At 15.4% G+C, this 22,336-nt stretch overlaps 4 protein-coding genes across 4 annotated transcripts, besides 42 other annotated features; all 4 read left to right on the top strand. All coding sequences in view use genetic code 6, as the record gives it.

The window, feature by feature from the left end:
- Positions 1-908: 908 nt before the first annotated feature.
- Positions 909-957: a microsatellite.
- Positions 910-967: a microsatellite.
- Positions 931-971: a microsatellite.
- A 280-nt stretch (positions 972-1,251) lies between these two features.
- Positions 1,252-1,288: a microsatellite.
- Positions 1,261-1,311: a microsatellite.
- Positions 1,264-1,318: a microsatellite.
- A 27-nt stretch (positions 1,319-1,345) lies between these two features.
- IMG5_136480 (hypothetical protein) lies at positions 1,346-2,371 on the top strand. Its single transcript, XM_004065465.1, has 2 exons — positions 1,346-1,542; positions 1,752-2,371. Exons 1-2 carry the CDS (start codon positions 1,536-1,538, stop codon positions 2,291-2,293), a joined length of 549 nt encoding a protein of 182 aa, XP_004065513.1. The 5' UTR covers positions 1,346-1,535; the 3' UTR covers positions 2,294-2,371.
- Positions 2,372-2,842: 471 nt separating this feature from the next.
- Positions 2,843-2,927: a microsatellite.
- A 333-nt stretch (positions 2,928-3,260) lies between these two features.
- IMG5_136470 (hypothetical protein) lies at positions 3,261-4,561 on the top strand (the record flags this gene model as incomplete). Its single annotated transcript, XM_004065464.1, has 3 exons — positions 3,261-3,937; positions 3,987-4,188; positions 4,241-4,561. 3 exons carry the CDS (start codon positions 3,261-3,263, stop codon positions 4,559-4,561), a joined length of 1,200 nt encoding a protein of 399 aa, XP_004065512.1.
- Positions 3,828-3,867: a microsatellite.
- Positions 3,829-3,863: a microsatellite.
- A 78-nt stretch (positions 4,562-4,639) lies between the features above and the next one.
- Positions 4,640-4,730: a microsatellite.
- Positions 4,642-4,695: a microsatellite.
- Positions 4,650-4,729: a microsatellite.
- Positions 4,657-4,715: a microsatellite.
- Positions 4,657-4,730: a microsatellite.
- Positions 4,731-5,003: 273 nt separating this feature from the next.
- Positions 5,004-5,180: a microsatellite.
- Positions 5,181-6,124: 944 nt separating this feature from the next.
- Positions 6,125-6,228: a microsatellite.
- Positions 6,150-6,211: a microsatellite.
- Positions 6,229-6,344: 116 nt separating the features above from the next.
- Positions 6,345-6,382: a microsatellite.
- Positions 6,383-7,721: 1,339 nt separating this feature from the next.
- Positions 7,722-7,764: a microsatellite.
- Positions 7,765-8,792: 1,028 nt separating this feature from the next.
- Positions 8,793-8,830: a microsatellite.
- A 2,082-nt stretch (positions 8,831-10,912) lies between these two features.
- Positions 10,913-10,940: a microsatellite.
- Positions 10,941-10,984: 44 nt separating this feature from the next.
- IMG5_136460 (hypothetical protein) lies at positions 10,985-12,841 on the top strand (the record flags this gene model as incomplete). Its single annotated transcript, XM_004065463.1, has 1 exon — positions 10,985-12,841. One exon carries the CDS (start codon positions 10,985-10,987, stop codon positions 12,839-12,841), a length of 1,857 nt encoding a protein of 618 aa, XP_004065511.1.
- Positions 12,618-12,684: a microsatellite.
- Positions 12,632-12,687: a microsatellite.
- Positions 12,842-13,169: 328 nt separating the features above from the next.
- Positions 13,170-13,231: a microsatellite.
- Positions 13,232-13,767: 536 nt separating this feature from the next.
- Positions 13,768-13,800: a microsatellite.
- Positions 13,801-13,803: 3 nt separating this feature from the next.
- Positions 13,804-13,846: a microsatellite.
- Positions 13,820-13,852: a microsatellite.
- Positions 13,820-13,854: a microsatellite.
- A 2,811-nt stretch (positions 13,855-16,665) lies between these two features.
- Positions 16,666-16,699: a microsatellite.
- A 116-nt stretch (positions 16,700-16,815) lies between these two features.
- Positions 16,816-16,869: a microsatellite.
- A 113-nt stretch (positions 16,870-16,982) lies between these two features.
- Positions 16,983-17,883, top strand: IMG5_136450 (vacuolar ATP synthase subunit, putative; the record flags this gene model as incomplete). Its single annotated transcript, XM_004065462.1, has 4 exons — positions 16,983-17,185; positions 17,233-17,389; positions 17,433-17,623; positions 17,668-17,883. The coding sequence occupies 4 exons, from the start codon at positions 16,983-16,985 to the stop codon at positions 17,798-17,800; spliced, it is 684 nt and encodes a 227-aa protein (XP_004065510.1). The 3' UTR covers positions 17,801-17,883.
- Positions 17,884-17,892: 9 nt separating this feature from the next.
- Positions 17,893-17,940: a microsatellite.
- Positions 17,941-18,162: 222 nt separating this feature from the next.
- Positions 18,163-18,268: a microsatellite.
- Positions 18,164-18,270: a microsatellite.
- Positions 18,271-18,306: 36 nt separating this feature from the next.
- Positions 18,307-18,370: a microsatellite.
- Positions 18,332-18,375: a microsatellite.
- Positions 18,376-19,536: 1,161 nt separating this feature from the next.
- Positions 19,537-19,594: a microsatellite.
- Positions 19,550-19,599: a microsatellite.
- Positions 19,600-20,073: 474 nt separating this feature from the next.
- Positions 20,074-20,111: a microsatellite.
- A 247-nt stretch (positions 20,112-20,358) lies between these two features.
- Positions 20,359-20,393: a microsatellite.
- Positions 20,394-21,164: 771 nt separating this feature from the next.
- Positions 21,165-21,213: a microsatellite.
- A 1,062-nt stretch (positions 21,214-22,275) lies between these two features.
- Positions 22,276-22,334: a microsatellite.
- Positions 22,288-22,336: a microsatellite.

The raw sequence follows: 22,336 nt of genomic DNA, 5'->3' as shown, positions 1-22,336 counted from the left end.
TATGAGCTCCCTTTTATTTAAATATCGATTAATATTGTGTTCAATTTTTTTTTTAATTTTTTTTACCATTATACCAAATATTTTATTTTTTCCAATTTTTTTTTAATTTTATTATTTTTTATACTTTCTTCTTAAAATAATTTTAGATTTTAAAATCAATAGAATATATCAAATTTAATAATATAATTAATTACTTATATATCATTTATATTATTTTAAAATATTGATATTTTTTATTATTAATAAATTAATATTGATATAGAATAACTTTATTTTTTAAATTTACTAAATTTTTAATTATAAGTTTTTTTTTTATAATAGTCCATCTTACCATACAAACTTTTATGTTAATTAAATTTTTTAACTATTTAAATATGGCGAAGAAAATCTAATTTTTAATAAAACAATATTTTTGAATGTATTTCTTTATAAATTGCTTTTATTAGGTATTATTTTTTAATAATTTCTATTAAATAATACTAATAAATGTAGAAACATATTATGATAATATTATATAATACTCTATTAATTCATTTTGTCTATATTATGTTGTCAATACATTAAAAATATAATAAGAATAATTTACATAAAAATATTAAAAAAAAAAGATTTTAAATCAATTGCGCTTACTGTATTTTTTGTGTATAATTTATATTATATAAAACAAATAATCTACTTATTTTAATAAATATTCAAAAGATTAAATAGTTTAAATTAAATTAAATTTATTTATTATTTAATTTGTTTTATCTAAATAAATATATTTTCTGATTAATAAATTATTATAAAAGGAAGAAAATACGAAAAATAAAAATTATTATATTAACTAATTTAATATAATTATAAAAAAAATATTTTAAAATTTATAATATTTAAATTAATTAGGTTATAAAATATAAAACATGTAATATATATAATTTTTATATATTATATATAATATTTAATTTTTTATATAATATATATATTTTTTTTCTAATAATTAAACATTATTTTATAAATAAAAATTAAAATTACTTATTTTTATTTAATTTATAATTTATAATTTAACATAAATATAAATGATTTAATATTTATTTTTTTTTCAAAAAAATAATTAATTTATAAATATATTTTATATTTATTTAGTAATAAAAAATTATATTTTAATAATAATTAAAAAAAAATAGCATTTAGAATTAAAAATGTTAAACATAAAATTAAAATTTTAAAACTAATATGCATTAATATTATTTTTAAATAATTTTCATTTACATTTAAAATAAAAAATTTAAAAAAAAAAATTTAAAAAGAAATTGAATAAAAAAATATTAACAAAGAATATCATTTTTATAATAAAATGGAAAATTACGAAATTTTATAACAAATAGGAAAAGGTAGTTTCGGAATAGTATAAAAAATAAAGCGTATTCAAGACAATAAATTACTCGTTTCTAAAGAAATAAATTACGGAAAAATGACCGAACAAGAAAAACAATAATTAGTATTAGAAGTAAATATAATAAGGGAATTAAAACATCCAAATATAGTTTGTTATTATGATAGGTAAATTTCTAAAAAAAAAAAAACGTAATAAATATTACTTTTTAATATAGTTTATTTTATTTTATATGTTATTAATTTTATTTTTAAATTTTTAAAAAAAAAAAAATGCATTTATCAATTTTTTATTGATTTTTATATCAATTATATTTAAAAAAATATACAGAAAAAATTTTTTAAAAATGTTAAAAATTAATATAATAGAATTATAGATAAAAAAGAAACAAAAATATATATAATAATGGAATATTGTGAAGGAGGAGATTTAAGTACTTTATTAAAAAAATGTAAAAAAAAAACGATTATATAAGTGAAGATGTTATATGGAAAATTTTTACTTAAATTCTTTTTGGATTGTCTGAATGTCATAATCGTTAAAAAAATAAAATTTTACATAGAGATTTAAAGCCTGCGAATATTTTTTTAGATTCTTAAAATAATATAAAACTTGGTGATTTTGGTTTAAGTAGAATTTTAAGCGAAAATTCAGAATTTGCAAAAACTCACGTCGGTACACCTTATTATATGTCTCCTGAGCAAATATAGGAATCTAAGTATAATGAAAAAAGCGATATTTGGAGTCTTGGCTGTCTTTTATATGAAATGGCTGCTTTAAAACCTCCTTTTTAGGCGAAAAACCATTTGTCTTTGGCTATAAAGATAAAAAATGGATAATTTGAGCGTTTACCAATAAAATATAGTGAAGATTTGCAATAATTAATACAAAATATGCTCAATATAAATTCTGAAATGAGGCCTTCTGTAAATTAGTTAATGAAATTGCATTAAGTCAGTTTGAGGTTAAAAGAAAAAGAGGTGAGATAATTCCATTCTGAAATAAAATAGAAGGAACAAGAAATTTTAAAGAAAAAAGAAAAAATAACAACATTAGAATTGTTGATATGTGAAAAAGAAAAAAAAATAAAACTTTATAAGAGTATTTGAAAAAATTAGAAAGATAAATTTCTTTTTTAAATTCTGAAGATTAATAAACTTTTTAAGATTATAATAATTTTTTATACGGAACAAGTGAAAACTCGAGTGAAGATAGTCTCAAAGGAAGAAATTTAATTGAAAACTATTTAAAAAAAAGTACTGTTTTATCAAAAATAAACTCTTCTAAAGTCTATATATCAACAGATACTTAAGTTGGTAGTAGTAATAGTAATAGTAATATTAAATAATATGATTCTATTAATAATAATTTGTCTTTTAATTCATATAGTAAGCAGAGGGTTAAAATTATTAATGTAGATGAAAATAAAAAAAACAATGAAGGTATAAAGAATTTTAGTAATAAAAGAAATAAATGCTTTAAAGAAAATGAAAGTAAAAATAATAATAATAATAGTTTTAAATAAAATGAAAATAAAAGTAATAAAATAAATTATATTAATAACTTTAATTTGTATACAAATAATATCAAAAATAAATGAGTGTAAGATTTATAACATTTAATTAATTAATTATATGTTTTTATTTGTAAAATTAGTTTATTTATTAATTAATTTATATTAATTATATAGTATTTAAAAATTAAAACAACTTTGCTATCATTTTTTTAATTTTAAAAATAATAATTTATTTAAAGTAATGATTTATATATGTATTTATGTATTTAAAAAAAAAGTATTTATTTATTAATATCTTGAAAATTTAACATATTATAAATATATTGTAATAATTTAATTAAAATTTTATAAATTAAAAAAATAGTAATTATGGATATATCTATATTTGCTTTACTATTCTTATAGTTTTTATTCTGTGGCTCTTGCATGTATTTATTAATGTGTATAGATCCGAATGCTTAAAATATTTTAGGAAAAGCTCACCGCTTTTTATATAAATTAATTCCCTCATTATATAAGTAACTACAAATAAAAATAATATAAATTTTTTATTAAAAATAAAGCCGAAATATAAATAATACATAAAAACCGAATCTATTATTTAGAATAGCAAACGGAATTATAAATTATATTTGTTTTACAAATCATCATATTATTTAAATATTTTATATTATAATTGCGATTGGAGGATTTATTCTATATTGGGTTGTTGGCTTAAATAGACATTTCCCAAATAGTCAAGTATCAAATTTACATAAATATATAGGAACAATCCTAGCATTAGTATGCTTTTATATTTATTATTTAGCATGTAAAACTTCTCCAGGTTAAATAACTAAATAAAATGATAAGGAATATATTAATAAATATTATTCTTATTATGATGATATTATGTTTAAAAAATAAAATAAATGTAGTACTTGTGAAATTATTAAGTAAAAATAAATAAAAAAAAAAAAAAAATAAAAAAAATAAAGACCTGCAAGATCTAAACATTGTAAAACTTGTTAAATTTGCGTTTCTAAATTTGACCATCATTGTGTTTGGTTTTTTTTTTCATATTAAAAAATATATATTTAATTAAAAAATAAAAAGGATTAGATAATGCGTTGGAGAAAAAAATTATAAATATTTTCTACTTTTTATATTTTCTCACTCTTTTCTCACTATTTATGGAGGAGTTGTTGGTATTTTGTGTATTTTAGGAATTGTTTAAGATTAAAAGTTAATGTATTTGAAATTTAGAATACCTTAGACAGATTAAATTGTAGATGCTGATTGGAAAATAGTTTTTAAAGTAAAAAAATAATATAAAAAAATTATTTTATATCTTTATATTTTAAAAAAAGTATTTATTTTATAAAGAAACAATGTTTATTTTTATGATTTTATTGTGTATTATTATGGGGATTACTTTAAGTATTTTTTTCATTTATCATTTAAGTATGATAAGAAATGATATAACTACAAATGAAAAAGTAAAAAAAAGTGATATGATGTCATTTTTAGAAAAAGAAATAAAATAAATATATTTATTAGAAAAGGAAAAATAAGAAAGTGAAGAAATTAAAATTAAATTAAGTATTTATTACAAAGATCTTGAAAAATTGAAGCATAAATAAAATAGTTATAATTTATGGAAAAATTTAAAAGATATTATAAGTTAATGATATTATTTATAAATAAATAAATTTATATTTTTATATATATATATTGAGTATTATTAAACTTAAACATAAAAGAAATTTTTATAAAATTTTATATAATAAATATAAATAAAATTATAAAATATATATAAATAAAAAATTATAAATTTAAATATAATAAAAAATTATAAATCATTTATACTTAAATTTATGTCTTATATATAAATTTTATATTTGTGTAAATTCATTTTAATATTATTTTATAATTAATAATTTACTATGTTAATATTTATTTAACAATATTTTATTTTAATTTTTTTAAATAAAATCTTTTATTATTAAAAAAAAGAAAATATAAAATGCATATTAATAGAATGCAAAATTATATATAATTATCTACATATGATAAAAAACAAAATAGTTAAGTATAAGTAAAGGCTTTATATTAATATAATCAATTACCAATATAATAAAATAAATAAAATGTATAATATTAAAATTATATATAATAATAATAATAATAATAATAATAATAATAATAATTATAATAATTGCATAAATAATAAGAATTACTATAATAATAACATTTATAATAATAACAATAGCATTATTAACAATTATAATAATAATAATAACAATAATATTAAATGATTAATTCTAATAGAGATTTTTAATAACAATCAAAATAATAATAATATGTAAAAAATGAAATTATACAATAGAAATAAATTTTAGAATCGTCCTTAAAATTTAATCAAGAAGAAGAGGAAAAATTAATAAAAATGGAATAAAAAGTAAGCATTTTAGCTACTTAAATTAACGATCTTTAAATTTCTTTAATAAATAAAAACAAAGAAATTCAATATTGGAAAAAAAAATCTGAAAATTAAAATGGAAACTCTAACGAAAATTAGTTTTTGTAAAATTTGGTTAAAGAAAAAGATGAATAAATATCTTAATATAGCTTTTTAAACTCATAATTAATGTAGAGAGTGTCAAATTGTTAATAAATATCTATTGAAGAGTAAATTATTAAGTCAGATAATGAAATTTTTAAAAGCCAAGTAAAATTTCTTAAGGCAGAAAATATATAGCTTTAAAATAGAGTTAATTAAGCTAAAACTTAATTTGAAATAGATACCTAAAATTACGAAGAATAAATTAAAGACTTAAAAGGAGTAATTTTTTAGATGAAAAAGTAAAATTATGAATTGTTGATAAAACTTTAATTATTAGAATCAAAAAACAAATAATTTAAAAGCCTATAATAATCGACTTTTTAAAATAATAATGACTTTGAATAAAATTTGAATAAATTTGATAGTTAAAATAAAAAAAATATATATTTTTAAGAAGTTTAAAATAATAAGAAAGAACAAGGTAATTAAAATAATAAAAGTAATTAAAGTGATTTTAATATTAATTAAAATAAAACTTTTGATAATTCAGCTAATAATTTATAAATTAATGAAAATAAAATGGATAATTAAATAAATGCAAATAATAATTAAGTATAAGATAATAGTTATTAAATTGATGAAAAAAACGATTAATTGAATGAAAATACTAATTAAGTAAATAAGAATTATTATTAAGTTAATTAAAGTTAGGAAAATAATTAAATAAATGAATATAATTATTAAAATAATTAAATTAATAATAATAAATAATTAAATGAAAGTAATTATTAATAGATTAATGATAATGTTAATTTTGATGTAAATAATTAAAAAAATGAATATAATAATTAAAATACTTAAGTTAATGAAAATAATTAAATGAATGTAAGTAATTAATAATAGTTTGAAGAAAATACTTAAGTAAATGAGAACAATAATTAATAAACTTAATAAGAAGATTATTAATTTAATTATGGGTATAATGATTATAATCATCAATAATAAAAAAAAAACATTAATAAATTACAATTACAAGAGGAATAAAATAATGAATTTAAAAATGATAACAATAAGGAAATTTTATAAAATAAAAACGAATAAAATAATATAGAATTTTAACTTGATAATAACTATACCGACAATAATTAATAATAATAAGAATAATTTTAAAATTAAAAATAAAATTAAGTATATCAATAAAATGAATAATAAAATTTTTATAATGAAACAAAAAATATATTTTAAGACAGATTGAATCTTTAGTTTAATTAGGAAGAATAATAATATGAATATTCTAATACTGAATAGATTTTTGATTGGTAAAATAAAAATAATACTTATAGTAATTATGATAATTATTAACAATTTGAATAATAATAATTTTAAGGAGAAAATAACGTATAAAATGACGATTATTTTATATTTGAAAATAATAATTTAAATGAAGTTAAAAAAGTAAAAGATGATGAAGTTTTAGCACCTAAAGAAATTATTTAAAATCAATTATATGTAATCTGTGATGATTTATTATGAATGAATATTAAATATATTTTATATTGATTTTTAGTATAAAAAAAAATTATATATATAAATATTATTTATAATTAAAAAAAATCATCAACTTATTTTATTTTACTTTTATTTATAATTAAAAAAACATTATAATTAGTACTACAAATAAGTCTTCTTTTTAATTTTATGTGTGGAAATTGCGAATTTGCCTTTTTTGAATTCAGAAAAATATTATATGTATTTGGAAAATATGGAGAAATTTAGAATAAGAAAATCGGTTGTAAGAATTACAATTCAATATAGACTATATATTTTGGAGTAGGGACTAAATAATTCCCTTAGTTGCAAAAATCTTTATTAATTACACCAAAATGAATGTCTTCTATATTTTCCAAAAGGCACTATTAATAATATAATTTAAAAGTTTTTCTTTTTTTTATTTTAGAAGAATAAAATAAAAAATATTAAAATCTTATAATCTTTACTATATTTTGCTTTTTTTTCTGTAGAATATCGTTTGAAAAATATTGGTTTTTTTCATCTTTATCTATACTTTGTTTGCAATTTTGTTTTTCTAGTTTTACTAGAATATCAACTTGTATATCGAATTTGTGCTTTGGTAAATATAGAGATAATAAATTGTAAGATATTAATTTATAATTAATTTAATTTTATTATATAATTGAAAAATCATATCATTTAACTTATTTATTCTATATAATTTTTTATACATTTTTTTTGTTTACTTTAATATTATAAAGATTAAATATCTAATTTTTAATTTTCATGATTTTTTAATTGTAATATATTTTTAATATTTATTTGATATAAATTAATTAATCTATTATTATTTTTATTTATTTATAAAAATTTTATTTGATTTTCATCTTTTATTTTTAATAAACTATATATTATTTTATATTTTTATAAAAAATAAAATTTAAAAATTATTTATAAAATAAAAATATTTAATTAATAATAAATTTAATATTTTAATATATCAATAATATAAAAAAAATATTAATATCAAATCATATATTTTTTTATAAAATTTATATATAAATAATAAATCTTATAATTTTTTTAATTTTTATCAATTTTTAGCATTTTCTTATGTTTATTATTAAATATTTGTTAAATTTGGATGATTAGGAGGCACACTAAACTTTGGTTTTAACAAAGGAATTATATTCATACATTAGCATTTTATACAAATATAATTTTGACTTTCTAAAAAATTAAAAATATATAAATAAAAAGGAGTTTATAAAAAATATAGTACTTCCTAAATCAACATCCTATTTAACTTTGCAATTTCCGCAATAAATAGTTTTTTTCGGTGGTGGCATCACTTATTTTAAAAAAATATTATAAAAAAAAAAATATTATTACATTCTTAAACTAAATTTTTGCAATAATAACAGTAATAATTCATTTAATTATGATCGATTTCCTAATAGGCGGTACAGAAAACACAGATAACTGGTCTTTTTCCATCAATTAAATTCTTTGTAGCGTCTGCGGCTTTAGATGCTATTTTGATTGTGTTATCAGCTAATTTGTCGAAAAATCCTTTCTTTTATTATACTGGTTACATTATTTAGAATTATTCAGCATCTCTTAATATATCAGAATATCCGCCTTCAAAAGGGCTTGGAAGTAAACATTTAACTTAATTTTGTTGCATTTTTTTTATTTATTTTTTTCAAAGATTTTTTTGTTGTCGTAAATATATTATATTTTTTTATAAATATAATTAATTTATGTTTATTTATATTTTTAATTTAAATTGGTATTTGAGAAATAAAATTACCATTTAATTTTAAAAATAATAATATTTTTTTATAAAAAAGAAAAATTAAAAATAGAAATAATAAAAATAATTATTATATTTACATAATAATATATATATTCCTTTAATAATTTTAAAAATTATAATTATAATTTTAGAATTAAATAATAATAATAATTTATATAAAAAAAAAATACAAATTATATAAATAGAATACTTATTTTATAATTAAATTTGAAAAAATTTATACATTTTCGTATTTAAATAAACTTTAACCTATTAAGACTATCTTTGTTATTCCATAATTATTGAAAAATTAATTTTTAAATTTAAAGAAAATTTAAAATATTTATTTTAATAATTTTACTTAAAAAAAGAGATTTTAATTCTATAAAAATATATTTTTATGGCTCAAATATTTGCTATTTTTATAAAAATAAAATATAAATAAAATCTCATTCAAATACAATTTTTGTTAAATTAATTTTTTTATATTATTAAATTAATAAATTTAATTTACTTTTTTACAAATTATATTATATTTAAAATAAATTTATTTTGTTAAATATCAGAAGAATATTAATATTTCTTTATAAATATTTTTTTTTTAAAATTATTACTATTGTTTTCAGATTAAATAATTCTATATATAATATTAGATATACTAAACACAGTTATTTTAATTAATATTTAAAAAACAAAATCTTTCTAAAAAATATTTAAATTATCATTTTCATCGAAAATTTATTTAAAAACATTCATAAAATAGCTAACTGAGTAAAAATCTTAACTTTATTCAAAGTTAAATTTAACATCAATTTTAGGTCCAAAAAAGTTCTTTTTTCCTTACTCATTTTAATAACAAAGCCTCCAAGAACTCTAAAACTACCCATAAGTATCTAACTCTAAAGGCAAAATAATAAAGACCTATTCCTCAACATCCAAAGAAGGAATTTTTACAAAAGAATTTATCTAAAAATCGCTAATACATTATAGTTACATGTTTTCAGGCCATTTATTGTCTCCATTATTTAAAATTTATATATAAAGAAGGATTTTTTTGTTTAAATTGATAGCAACATTTTTGTTAATTTTAGATTTGAAAATATTCTAATTTTGAAAATCTATTTTATTATAAATATTTATATTTTATTATTAAAAATAAAAATTAATATTTTATATATTTTCTTTTATTATATTATTTAATAAATAAAAACCTTTTTTTAAGAATCTTCTTATTTTTTTATTTTTTCTACCGTATAATCTTGCTCTGATTCTTCAAAAGGACTAAATATTGCGCTACAATCTAATTTTTATTTAATCTAAAGAATTTTCTAATAAATATACTAAAGAGTCATTTATCGATTCATTAGGGAAATTTTCTTTTTAAAATTTTTATTTTACCATATTACTATATATTGATTTTTCTTTACAATTATTTTTAACAAATACTTTCAAATATTTTATATTTTTGGATTATTTTATTATTTATAGGAAGTCTTGCTAAGTTTCTAGTTTTTTATATATTGATTTTTTTTCTTTATATTTAAAAACAAATTCGTTAATGTTTTTTATTCCAAAATGGGTTTTGAATATATTTTATAGTTCTTTGAAATTCGCTGGAGAGTTTTTAGTTATATAATAATTTTCATTTATTGAGAATTTTATTTTCATTTTACTTTATTAATTTTTTTGTTTTTTGTTTTCAAATGATTTTAAAAAAAATTGAAAATATTTTTTTATAATTTTATTTTATATTGAATTTTCTTTGTTCTCTTAGTTTATTAAAAAGTTTATTTTTATTAATTTGAGATGCAATTATTATTTCGCAACAACAAATATTCATATATTGTAAATTAATTTATTTTGTGCAATTAATTTTGTCCATTTTATTCTATTCTATTTATAATTCTATGTTTAAATATTTTTTTTTACTACAAAATAAATTATTATTTTGTAATATTAACTATTCTATTTCTTAATTTTAATAAAAATTACAAATACAAAAAATTGTGTTTTAATCAAAATTATTAAATATGCAATTATTTCTTATATTTGTATAATTTTTTTTTTAAAATATTACAAAACAAAACAAAATATATTATATGTTAACTAAAATAATTAAAAAATAAAATTATAAAGAGATTAAAATTAAAAAAATAATTTTTAATTTAATAAAAAAAATATAATAAAAAAAATAGTTAAATTTAGATTTCTTTTTTAATAAAATATAAAAAAAGAAAAATGCAAGTTGAAAAGTTAAACATCAGTGCTTAATCAAATGGTTCCTAATTCATGAGTAGTACCCACTAAAGAATAACAGCAAATATATTATGCTGCATATGTGGCATATCCTTTAACCCTTCCGAGACTAAAACAAGCATGTGCATCCAATGTGTGACTTCTCAACAAGATATAACAACTGGCATAACCAAATAAGGCATAATAAATTTTTGCAGAATGTGTCATAGATACAATAAGCCTCCCTGGGTATATTGCGAACGAGAATCGAAAGAAATGCTAGCCCTATGTTTGAAAAAAATTATCGGTATAAATAAATTAAAATTAATTGACTCTGCTTTTTTATATACTGAACCCCATTCTCGTAGAATAAGATTAAGATTAACTGTATAAAAGGAAGTTCTAAACAACACATCTATATAGTAGAATTTTATTGCTGAGTTTGTTGAGCATTACGGTCAATGTGATGATTGTAAAAAGGAGTTCACACCCCATACATGGGGCGCATGTGTATAATTAAGATAGAAAGTAGAACATAAGAAGACTTTTTATTTCCTAGAATAAATTATTTTAAAAAATAATGCTCATGATAAAATATTGAAAGTAGAAGAAAAAGATGATGGTCTAGATTTTTTTTACAAAAATAAAATGCAAGCTAATCGAATGGTAGACTTCTTAGCATCAGTAATTCCTTTAAAAATAACAGCTTCTAAATAACTAATTAGTCATGATGACCGTAATAATACTTTCGTGAATAAATATGTCTGGGCTTTAGAAATACCGAAGGTATGTAAGGACGATTTATGTATTTTTCCACCTAAATTATGTAAAGAATTGGGAGGTATTTCCCCTTTATGTATTTGTACCAAAGTTTCTAATATGCTCCATTTTGTAGATACTCATTAACATAAAAGAATAGATTTGAATGCTGAAAAGTATTTTCATTATGAAAATGATATTACGTGTATTTCTTTGAAAAATAATTAGACTTAATTTATGGTTATTAATTATGAAAAAATTGAAAGCAATGGTGAAAAAATGAATAATTCATATGTTTCTTCTATTTAGAATGTTTATTTAGATAAATTGGCTCATGTTACTGTTTAAAGGACTTCAGATTGGAAAGAATTTACTATTAGATCACATTTGGGAGAAATTTTGAAAGAAGGAAGCTTTGTTGCGGGCTATGATTTGACCACTATAAACTATTCTGAAGATCTTGATGTACTTAAAAATGCACCTGATGTTGTTTTGGTAAAGAAGACCTTTGATAAGCAAGCTACAAGGCGTGGACCGAGAATTTGGAAGTTAAAAAGAATGTAAATGGATGGAATTATGGTGGATGAGGAAGATGAAAATGAAAATACGAAAAAAAATAAAAAAAAAGTTAAAAATGATGATTTCGAAGAGTTTATGGATGATATTGAGAAAGATCCTAAATTAAGAGAGAACATTAATCTTTATAAAGATGAGGATAATATAAAAAAATTATCCGAAAAAGAATTAGCGAAAAAGGCTTAATTACCGAAAAAACCATAAAGAAAAATCGCAAAATTAATAAATATAAAACTTAAAAATCCCTAAGAAATATTAGAATTGTAAAAATAAGAAAACGAAGAAAATCTCAAAAAAGGTTAAGAAAGAAAAATTAATAAATAAAAAGAAGAAGAAGAGAAGAATAAATAATAATAAGACGAAGAAGAAGATGAAGATTATTATGATAACGAAGTTAAATTAATCGAATTATTAGATGGACTTAATTTTGAAGAAAAACCTTAAGAATAAGTATAAGAAGTTAATGATGATAATTTTATTGATGAGTTTATTAGAAAACTTGATAATGTTAAAGTCGAAAAATGAAACATATATAGAATTTTTTATAAATATATATTTTGTTATTTAGTTAATATTTTCAATATTGAAATTTTTTTATTATTATTAATTTTTTGAAATTAAAAAAATATAATATGTAGCTTTTTTTTAAATAAAAAATATTAGAATTTATTTTAATATGTTTTATATTAATTATATTAGTAATATTTTTTTTTATAAATAAGCTTATTTATGAATTTTATAAATGTTTTACTCTTTAATTATTTATTATATTTTTTTTTTTTGACTTTTAATTAATTTTAAAGTATCCACTTTTATTTTTTTGCATGTATTATTGGCTAATATTATTATCTTCATAAATATCTTTTTTACAATATTTTATATTAAATAAATATATTATTGTCAATATTTATATTATTTAAAGCTGTAATGAAAAAAATTCTAATTATTTTTATCTCTACATTACGAATTATATAGTTTAGTATTCCAAAACTACTTCTTTTCAGGAAAATAAGGTAGAACATTAATTTAATTTTTCTTAATGTATTTATGTTAATTTAGAATAATTCAATAAAAATGCCATTTTTAATTATCCCTTCCATCCAAGGCTTCAATTTCATAAAATATTACTCTATTTTATAATTTGTTTCTTAAAAAAATTAGTTTTATTGTTTATCATTTTTTTATACTTTTTTTTATATATTGATAAATTTATGTTTTTTTTATTTTATTTATCAACGAACTATTATTTTATTTGATTAAATTATATTTGAAATGTATATATGTATATTGATTTTAAAAAGGTTAAATATTTTTAATGAAGACAAATTTAGATATTAAAAATATAAAAATTAATTAATAATAATTATAAAAAATAATTTTTTTTAATAATATAAAAATATTTTAATTTTATTTTTTTAAATATTAATTACTGAATTTGTTATTTTTTAATAATATAAAATTGTTTATTATATAGAAATTTTTATAAAATTTAATAATTTTTTATTTAATATTTTATTTTTTAATTTTTTAATTTTTAAGAGCGAAAAAAATACTCACAATAATTTCAAATTGCATAAAATAAATATCATAGACTAATATTAATTATACAAAAAACAATAGGATGTTATTAAAAAATTAATAAAACTTTTCTTATATTTCTTCTAAATCTCCGGATAAAAGTAGAATCTTGAAAAATAAAATTAATTCATTCATAAGTAACGAAAATTCATAGATAATACAAAAAAATAGTAAGATTTCGAGTTTTTTAAAGTCCATAAAAAATAACATAAATAGTCCTTCAAAAAGCATAAGAATTCATTCAAGTATTTCCTTCAGGCAAAAATCTGCAGCAAATAATAACATAAATAATTTGAGTATAAATAATTTTTAAAATATTCCAAATTAATTAATGGAGCAAGAAAAAAAAGTGGAAAAATAAAAAAAAATGACAAAGTTAGAATATCAATAATTTAAATTAAGTAATTAATTATAATTAGAAGATTTAAAAAAATATTAAGATAAATAATTAGTTGTATAATAATAACAAATACTTCAAACACATAATGTAAACAAATAAACTATCTCTAATTAAAATACATCATTAACTTAAAATAATTAATAAAACACTTTAACTAATGGCGGAAAAGGTAATAAGATTTAAAAGAAAAAAGTATAGTTTGAATAAAATGTAGAATTTATTGAAAAGGAAGACATTAATATAGAAGATAAATCAATGTTTAATTATTAAAATATATTCAATTAAAGTACCTAAAGGCTTGAATAGGAATATTAGTAATTGGATAATTAAAATGATTTTTAAAAGTAAATTATTATTTAATTATTTTAAATATTGTTTTAAGATAAGAATATAAAGATATTTTATCTTTAGTTAAAATGGAAAAGTAAATAATTATAAATGATATAAAATATATTTAAGGAGCTAAATATAAATACAAATAAATGAAAGAAAAAATTGATGTAAAAAAATTAATTTTAATAATAAATATATATATATAAATTTATTTTTATATATAATAAAAACTAGAAAATTAATTAAGAAAATTAAAATTTATTTGAAACTAAGTAATTCAAATAAGTTATAAATAACCTAGAAAAGATAAATCCAAATTTTTTAAATTGTATTAATTGTATGTAAAAATAATCATTATTTTTTTATCCAATAAATAAAAAAAGTTATTTAAAATAATTAAAACAATAAATAGCTAAGCCAAGATGATATTATTTATACTTAAAAGTAATCTATATATTAAAATATCTGGCTTTATCTTTTATTATAAAAATATAAAAATAAAGATTACTAATAAATAAACTCTTAAATTATCAAATTTTGAAAAATTGAATTACTAATAAAAATATATTTAAAAATAATGCATGCATTTTTTAAAAAACATATAATTCAAGTTTTATTATTGTATATTTATTTAGAATTTTAATTAGCATTATTTTTTTATTGATTTAAATTTTTTAAATTTTATTATAACATTTTCAGCTAATTTTCATCAATATCACTTTTGAAATTTTAATATATATTATTACTATTATTTAAAGAATAATTTTCTTCAGAACCTACATTTGTGCTTAATTCATGCTAATCTAGAAGTTCGTTCATTTCATTTAGAAATTAGTTCAAATTATTTTCAGTGCTTTGATTTTTTTCTTTTAATTAATTATTTTCGTTTTCTAACTCTTTAAACTTTTATTTATAATTTTTTTAAATAAAATATATATATTTTAAAATATATTACTCTTTTTTCTAATAATTTTATAGATTCATATAGGTTTTTACCTTTTAATTTTTTTTGTTCTATATCTTTTTAAAATTATTGGATTTGCTTTTATCTTTATTTCATTAATTATTGATTTTCGTTATCTCTATTTTTTAAATTGTTGATATTATTATTTTATTCTTCTATTTACATTGATAATATTTATAATTCTTCATCTTTTTAATTTTAAATGTTAAAATATTCTTTATTTATTTTTTCTATATCTGAATTTAATTTATTATCTAAAATTCTGGATTAACTATGCTTTAGTATGTTTCTAAAAGCAAAACTCATATTTTTAAATAAAATATTGCTTAGATTACAGTTCATTTTATAAATTTTTCTTTTAAAATCAAATAATTGTACATTTTATTAAATTTATTAATTATCTTTAGATGCTTTGCTAATTGCTTTTATTTATTAAAATGCTTAAATTATCGATATGTTATTTCTATTTAAATTATTTTCATTAAAAATAATTTAATTTTAAATTTACTTTAATTTAATTATATTAAATAGTTTTGTGAAACTATTTTCTAGTTTTGTATAAACCAATTAATATTTTGTCATCATTCCTAAAGTTTCTAAATGAATTTATTATTATCTATTTTTTTTATTTATATGTATTACTCTATTATAATAAATACTTTTTCAAAATCTCTTAATTTTAATATTATTGATTTAATTCAATTATTTTTAATTATATCTGAAAAATAATAATTATTTTATATATCAAATTTATTAATATACTTATTGGCTTTCTTCATTTAATTGTTCAGGTTAATCTTTTATAAAATCAATTTTATCTCTTTTTTATATATGAATAAATTATTCATTTATTTATATTATAATTCATAATTAAAAAAAAAAAACTTTTGTGAGTTTTCTTCTATATTAAAAGAGTCATTATTATAGATAATAAAATTCTTTAATTTTTTATTATTTATATTAGTTTTTTAAAATATAATTAATTACCTTTCCGTCTGTCATAATAAAAATAAATGATAATACAATATTTTAAAATTAATAATTGTTATTAAAAAAAATATTTTAAATTAAAAAAAATATTTATTTATATAAATATTATTTATATAAAGCCTTTTTAATTTTTACTTTTAAATTAAAAAAAAAATGAATATTAAGGAACAAATTAATAATTAAGGATCTATATTTATTTAATATTATTATAATTATGTGATTTTTTTTTTAAAATAAAAATTATTCATTTTAAATTTATTTATTTTTAAAGATAATTTATTTTAAAAAAATAAATAAATTTGCAATAAAATCATATAAAAAATAATTTTAGAAATATTAGTAATTAATCAAAAAGAAAAATAAAAATATAATAAATATTTTAATAAATAAAAAATAAAAAAATGATTGATTTTAATCCTCGTGATAGAGTTAATAAAATGGTTGATGCAATTTAATCAGAAGCGGAAGAAAAAGCTGAAAATATATTAAAACTTGCAAATGAGCAATTTAAAATTCAAAAAAACAATTTAGTAAATAGTGAAAAGGATAAAATAATTGAGGAGTACAAGAGAAAACTTGAAAACTTTTCTGTTCAAAAACGCATGTAAAATTTTTTAAATATTTGATATTAAGTATATAAAATTAATTTAGAGAAAGATCATCTAAAGTGAATGAGCATAGACTTTCTAAAATGTAATTGCGTTTTAGCTTAATTGAAAAAATAAGAGACTCATTAAAAGAATAATTAATTAGAACTTTAGATGATTCTAATAAGTACAAATTGTTTTTCAAATCTTTAATAGTCTAAGTAAGAATTATTTTATTTTTAAAAAATATTCATTTTTTTTAAGTCAATGATTAAATTAATGGAACATAAGGTTGAACTTAAAGTAATGAAAAAAGACTTAAATTTAGCAAGATAAGTTAAGAATGAATGTGAATAAGAATTTAAAGAAGTTGTAAGAAAAGAATGTAATTTAGATTTCCCCTGTGTTATTATAATTAACGATTATCACCTTTTAGAAGCAGAAATACCTGATATGTAATTTTTTTCCTTTTTATTTATTTATTTTAATTCTTTTAAAGAATTGGTGGCATTGTTTTAACATGTGATGAAGGTAAAATTAAAGTAGTGAATACTATAGATACTAGAGTTTTACTAGCTTTCTAATAATTTTTACCTGATATTAGATAAGGATTATTTCCAAATATGCATTGAGAAATTTTATTATCATTTAATAAATTATATATAGATATTCAAAGAAATATATATGGTATAATTTATTTTTAATAAACTTTAAGAAAAAAATAATATTTATTATTAATTTTTTTTATTTATATTAGTATTTTATATTTATTCATATATAAATGATTAAATTAATTTACTAATAAATATTCTATTTATATTTATATTTTATTACTACACACATATAAAAAATTAAATTAGTTTATTTCTCTAAAAAAGGATATCCATGGAGTTTCTATCCTATTAATATATTTTATATTGATATAAACATATTCTAATAGTATATTTCATATCAAAAAGTATTATATCAGAAGAATATAAATATTTGCAACGCGATTATTAATATAAAATATTATTATTTGATATTAAAAGAAATATTATTTATTATTAAAAAAAAATATTATTTTTTATTAAAAAAAAGATTATATTTTATAAAAAAAATAATTAAAAAAAGAAATATCTTTGAATAAAGATTTTAAATTTTAATTATTTTTCTATATTAACTATTTATATATTTTTTTGTTTATAATTATTTTATTATTTATATAAAATATGTATAATTTATTTATTTACAAATAAATATTATTAATATTATTTTCCAAATATAAATGAAATAATTGTAATCTGTAATAATATATATATTTATTATTAAAAATTAACTATTATAATTTTTTTATGAAACAATTATAAAAAAAGTATGTCAATTAATATTAATGAAAAAAATACATTTTTAATTTTACCTTTGATTATCAAATTTGATATAAAATTAATAATTAATAATAATAAAAGTCCCGGTTTTATAAAATTTTATTGTATGTAGTTTTAATTAAATTTTTTATGTATATATTAATATTATTTTATTTAAAATAAAATTCATAAATTATTTACTTTATTTATAAATATATAAAATATTTTCGCTTTATATAATTAGATCAAAATTGATTTAGATTTTTCACTTTATTTTTTATTATTAGAAAAATATATATATTTCTTTCTAAAAACATAAAAAAATTAAATTAGCTTATGAATTTAAAAAAATGAATAAAGTAATATTATTTTTAGGTTTAATTTCATTAACTTTAGCCTAAATCATCATTGATATCTGTAAGACTAAATATTAACAGCAATTTATTAAATTATTTTTTCAAAAGAACTGGTAAAATTCATTAAATGAAAAATAATTATAATTAAACATGATTACTAAACCCAATTAAAATTAAAACTATACTGGATTTAATACTAAAATTAGTTTTTTTACTAAGCTAATAATCATCGTTAAATTTTATTGGATTTTAAGAAGAAATTAAAAATAAAAAAATATTTTTATATATTTTATAATTATTTATCTAAAAAAATAATAATTATTATAGGAAAATTATATGTATAATTTTAATTAATAAATAACATTTATATTATAATTGTATAAGCTTTCATATAAAATATAAAAACTTAAAATTAAAAATAAAAGATGATTTTAATATATAATAAATATAATTAAAATATTAATTTACATACATATATATATATATTTATAAAAATATATTTTTATTTTTATTATTTATATTAGTTGAATAATATAATCATATTTATTTAAAAAATATTTCTTTTTTATTTGAAACGATCATCCCAAAGCGTTTGACTAAAATTTTGAAGTAATAACTCATGCTGCTAAAGAAAACAGAAACTAATTTTAAAATCTAATAATAAATATAACCATATTATTAATAATAAACATAATATTAATAATAACAGTAATAATAATAATAATAATAGCTATATAAACAAGGTAACCCTATTATTAGCAACATTAATAAATACATAACATGATAATAAAATCCTAAAAAAATTATTAATATTACTTTTTTGATTTTAATGATCATCACATGTATCATGAATAAAATTTTGATGTTAGAACTCATATTCATAATGAATAAAGAAATGTGTTATTTTTAATAGAGTTTAATGCAATATTTTTACTATTAGACCTTAATCATTTTGTTTTCTGTTTTAATGATAATATAAGAAGTTTTAATAGTGATTTTGATATAAGGACGCATGTCCATTAAGAAAATAAAAACTAATGGATAATCAACCAAGTTTAAGAAAGTATTTTACTATTAATTCTGCATTTGATCCTGAGTAGTATATGTTCTGCGCTAATGAAAGAAGCAATATTTATGGATAAGATTTTTATATAAGAACTCGTACTCATTAGGAAAATATAAACTTACGGCTTATTGAAAGATTTTATGTATAGTTTATTATTTATATATACTTTATTATTACTTTTTAAAAAATTTTTGTGTATAATATTTTTAATTATTCTTAATAAGTTATATAAGCTTATAATTTTATTAAATGAATATATATATATATATATTTTTTTTTTTTTATTAAAATTAATATATTTATTTTATAATTTTTATCTTAAAAATTAAATCTAATGAGCGACTTATAAAATATGAATTAATAAATAAATATTTAATTTAAATTTTAAATTTTTAGGAAATAGAAAAATTAAGAAAACAAGAAAAAAAAAAATATTTAAAACAAAAATTTTTAAAAATATAAATTGATATGTAAAAATATTTAAATTTAAAATAAAAATAAATTCCCTATTTTTATATAAACATAAACTTATTAACACATGAAATATAATGACATAGCTTGAAAATTTAAATTTTTTTTTTTAATTAAATTTATAAAATTTAATAAAAAAAAAACAATTAAATTAAGAAAAAATTATAATTTTATATTTAATACATTATATAATTAATTAATTTTATTTTAAAAATAAACTATTGATAACAAATATTTAAATTATTTAAAATTATAAAACTATTAATATTAAAACAAAAATATATACTTTTTTAATAATTAATAATTTATGATAATAATTTTAAATATTTTCTATTATTTAATCTTCTTTTATAGTCATAATTTTAAATATTTAGATTTTAATATTATTAAATAGTTGATTTTGACGAAAACAAAATCATGGTTTTAATAACCTAAAATTATAAAATTACATTAAATTCTATAATTTTTATAATATGTAAACTTACAATATTTAATTAAATTATTTAATATTTATAATTATAAAAAATTTTAGGTTAAATAAAAAAATTATAAATTTAAATTACAATAAAAAATAATATTATTTTAATTGTTATAAAGTAACTTAAAATAAAATTTAAATTAGTAAGATAATTTATTCTTTAATAGATATATATAAATACAAAAATTTATAATATATTTTTAAAATAAATATAAAAACAATTATTTGAATTTAAATAAATATATTGAAGACAAAATGAATTAATAATTTAATAATGAAAAAATATTATTTTAATATTATAAAATATTAATTTTATTTTAATAAAATAAAAAAAATTATATAATTTTTTGATTTTCTAAATTTTATGTTTTTTAGGATTTAAAATTTATATTTTTAATTAAATAATTTAATTTATTATCTTAATTTCTGATATATATTATTTATAAAAATAATTTTATTTTAAATCTCAATTAACAAAAAAAAGCTAAAACCTTTATTTTAGATTGATTTTTTAAAAAAATTGCAAAATAATAAAAAAATATATAAACATATAAATAATTTTCCTTACTTTTTTTTACAAGAAGATATTCAAAAAAATTTTTATTAAATTTATAAATATATTAAATATTATTAATTTTTAATTTATAAAATATTTCATCTTGACTTAAATAATATATATTTTCTTCTATACTAATATTTAACTCTTAATATTTTAATTTTTAAAAGAAATTATTCAGAAACTTATTTTAATTATCATTAATAATTAAATTTAATAAATTATTTCAACTTAAGAACTTTAAATATCCAATATTCTTTAATTTTTTTAATAATTTTAATTCTTGATTTCTTCCTAAATTTAAATATGAAAATAATATCTTAATTATTAAAAATTAGAATTAAAATTTTATTTTTAAATCCAGATCCAATTTCAAAATTTATCCATTTCGGAAGTATTTTTATTTAATTAAGATAGTATTTTTATGTTTGTTTTTTCTTTAAAAAAGCCTAAAAAATTATTTATAATAAAAAATAAATTATTAAATTTTTTATAAAATAGCTTTATTACATTTTTCGTATTTTAAAATAACTTTAATTAAATAAGAAAAAAATTAAATAGTTTCACCATAAATATATTTGGTTAGCGATTTCTAAAATTGAATATTTTTCTATTATCTAAATGCTTTGCTTATTTATTATTTATTTTTTGTAAAGATAAAAAATAATTAAATATATGTATAAAATAATTAGTTTTTGTTAAAAATAAAAATAAATAGAAGAAAATATATACAAATGTATTTAATATTCATAAAAATATTTATATATGTATTATTTATAGGTTTTATTTGTTTGGATTGTTATTTATATGTTTATAAATATATTTGGATAGGTATTGGGTTTAGGATTGGGGTTGGGGTTGGGGTTGGGGTTGGGGTTGGGGTTGGGGGTGGGGT

This window comes from Ichthyophthirius multifiliis, assembly GCF_000220395.1.
Source record: "Ichthyophthirius multifiliis unplaced genomic scaffold scaff_1120509251062, whole genome shotgun sequence".
Lineage (NCBI taxonomy): Eukaryota > Ciliophora > Oligohymenophorea > Hymenostomatida > Ichthyophthirius > Ichthyophthirius multifiliis.
This window is presented reverse-complemented; position numbering and strand designations above follow the sequence as displayed.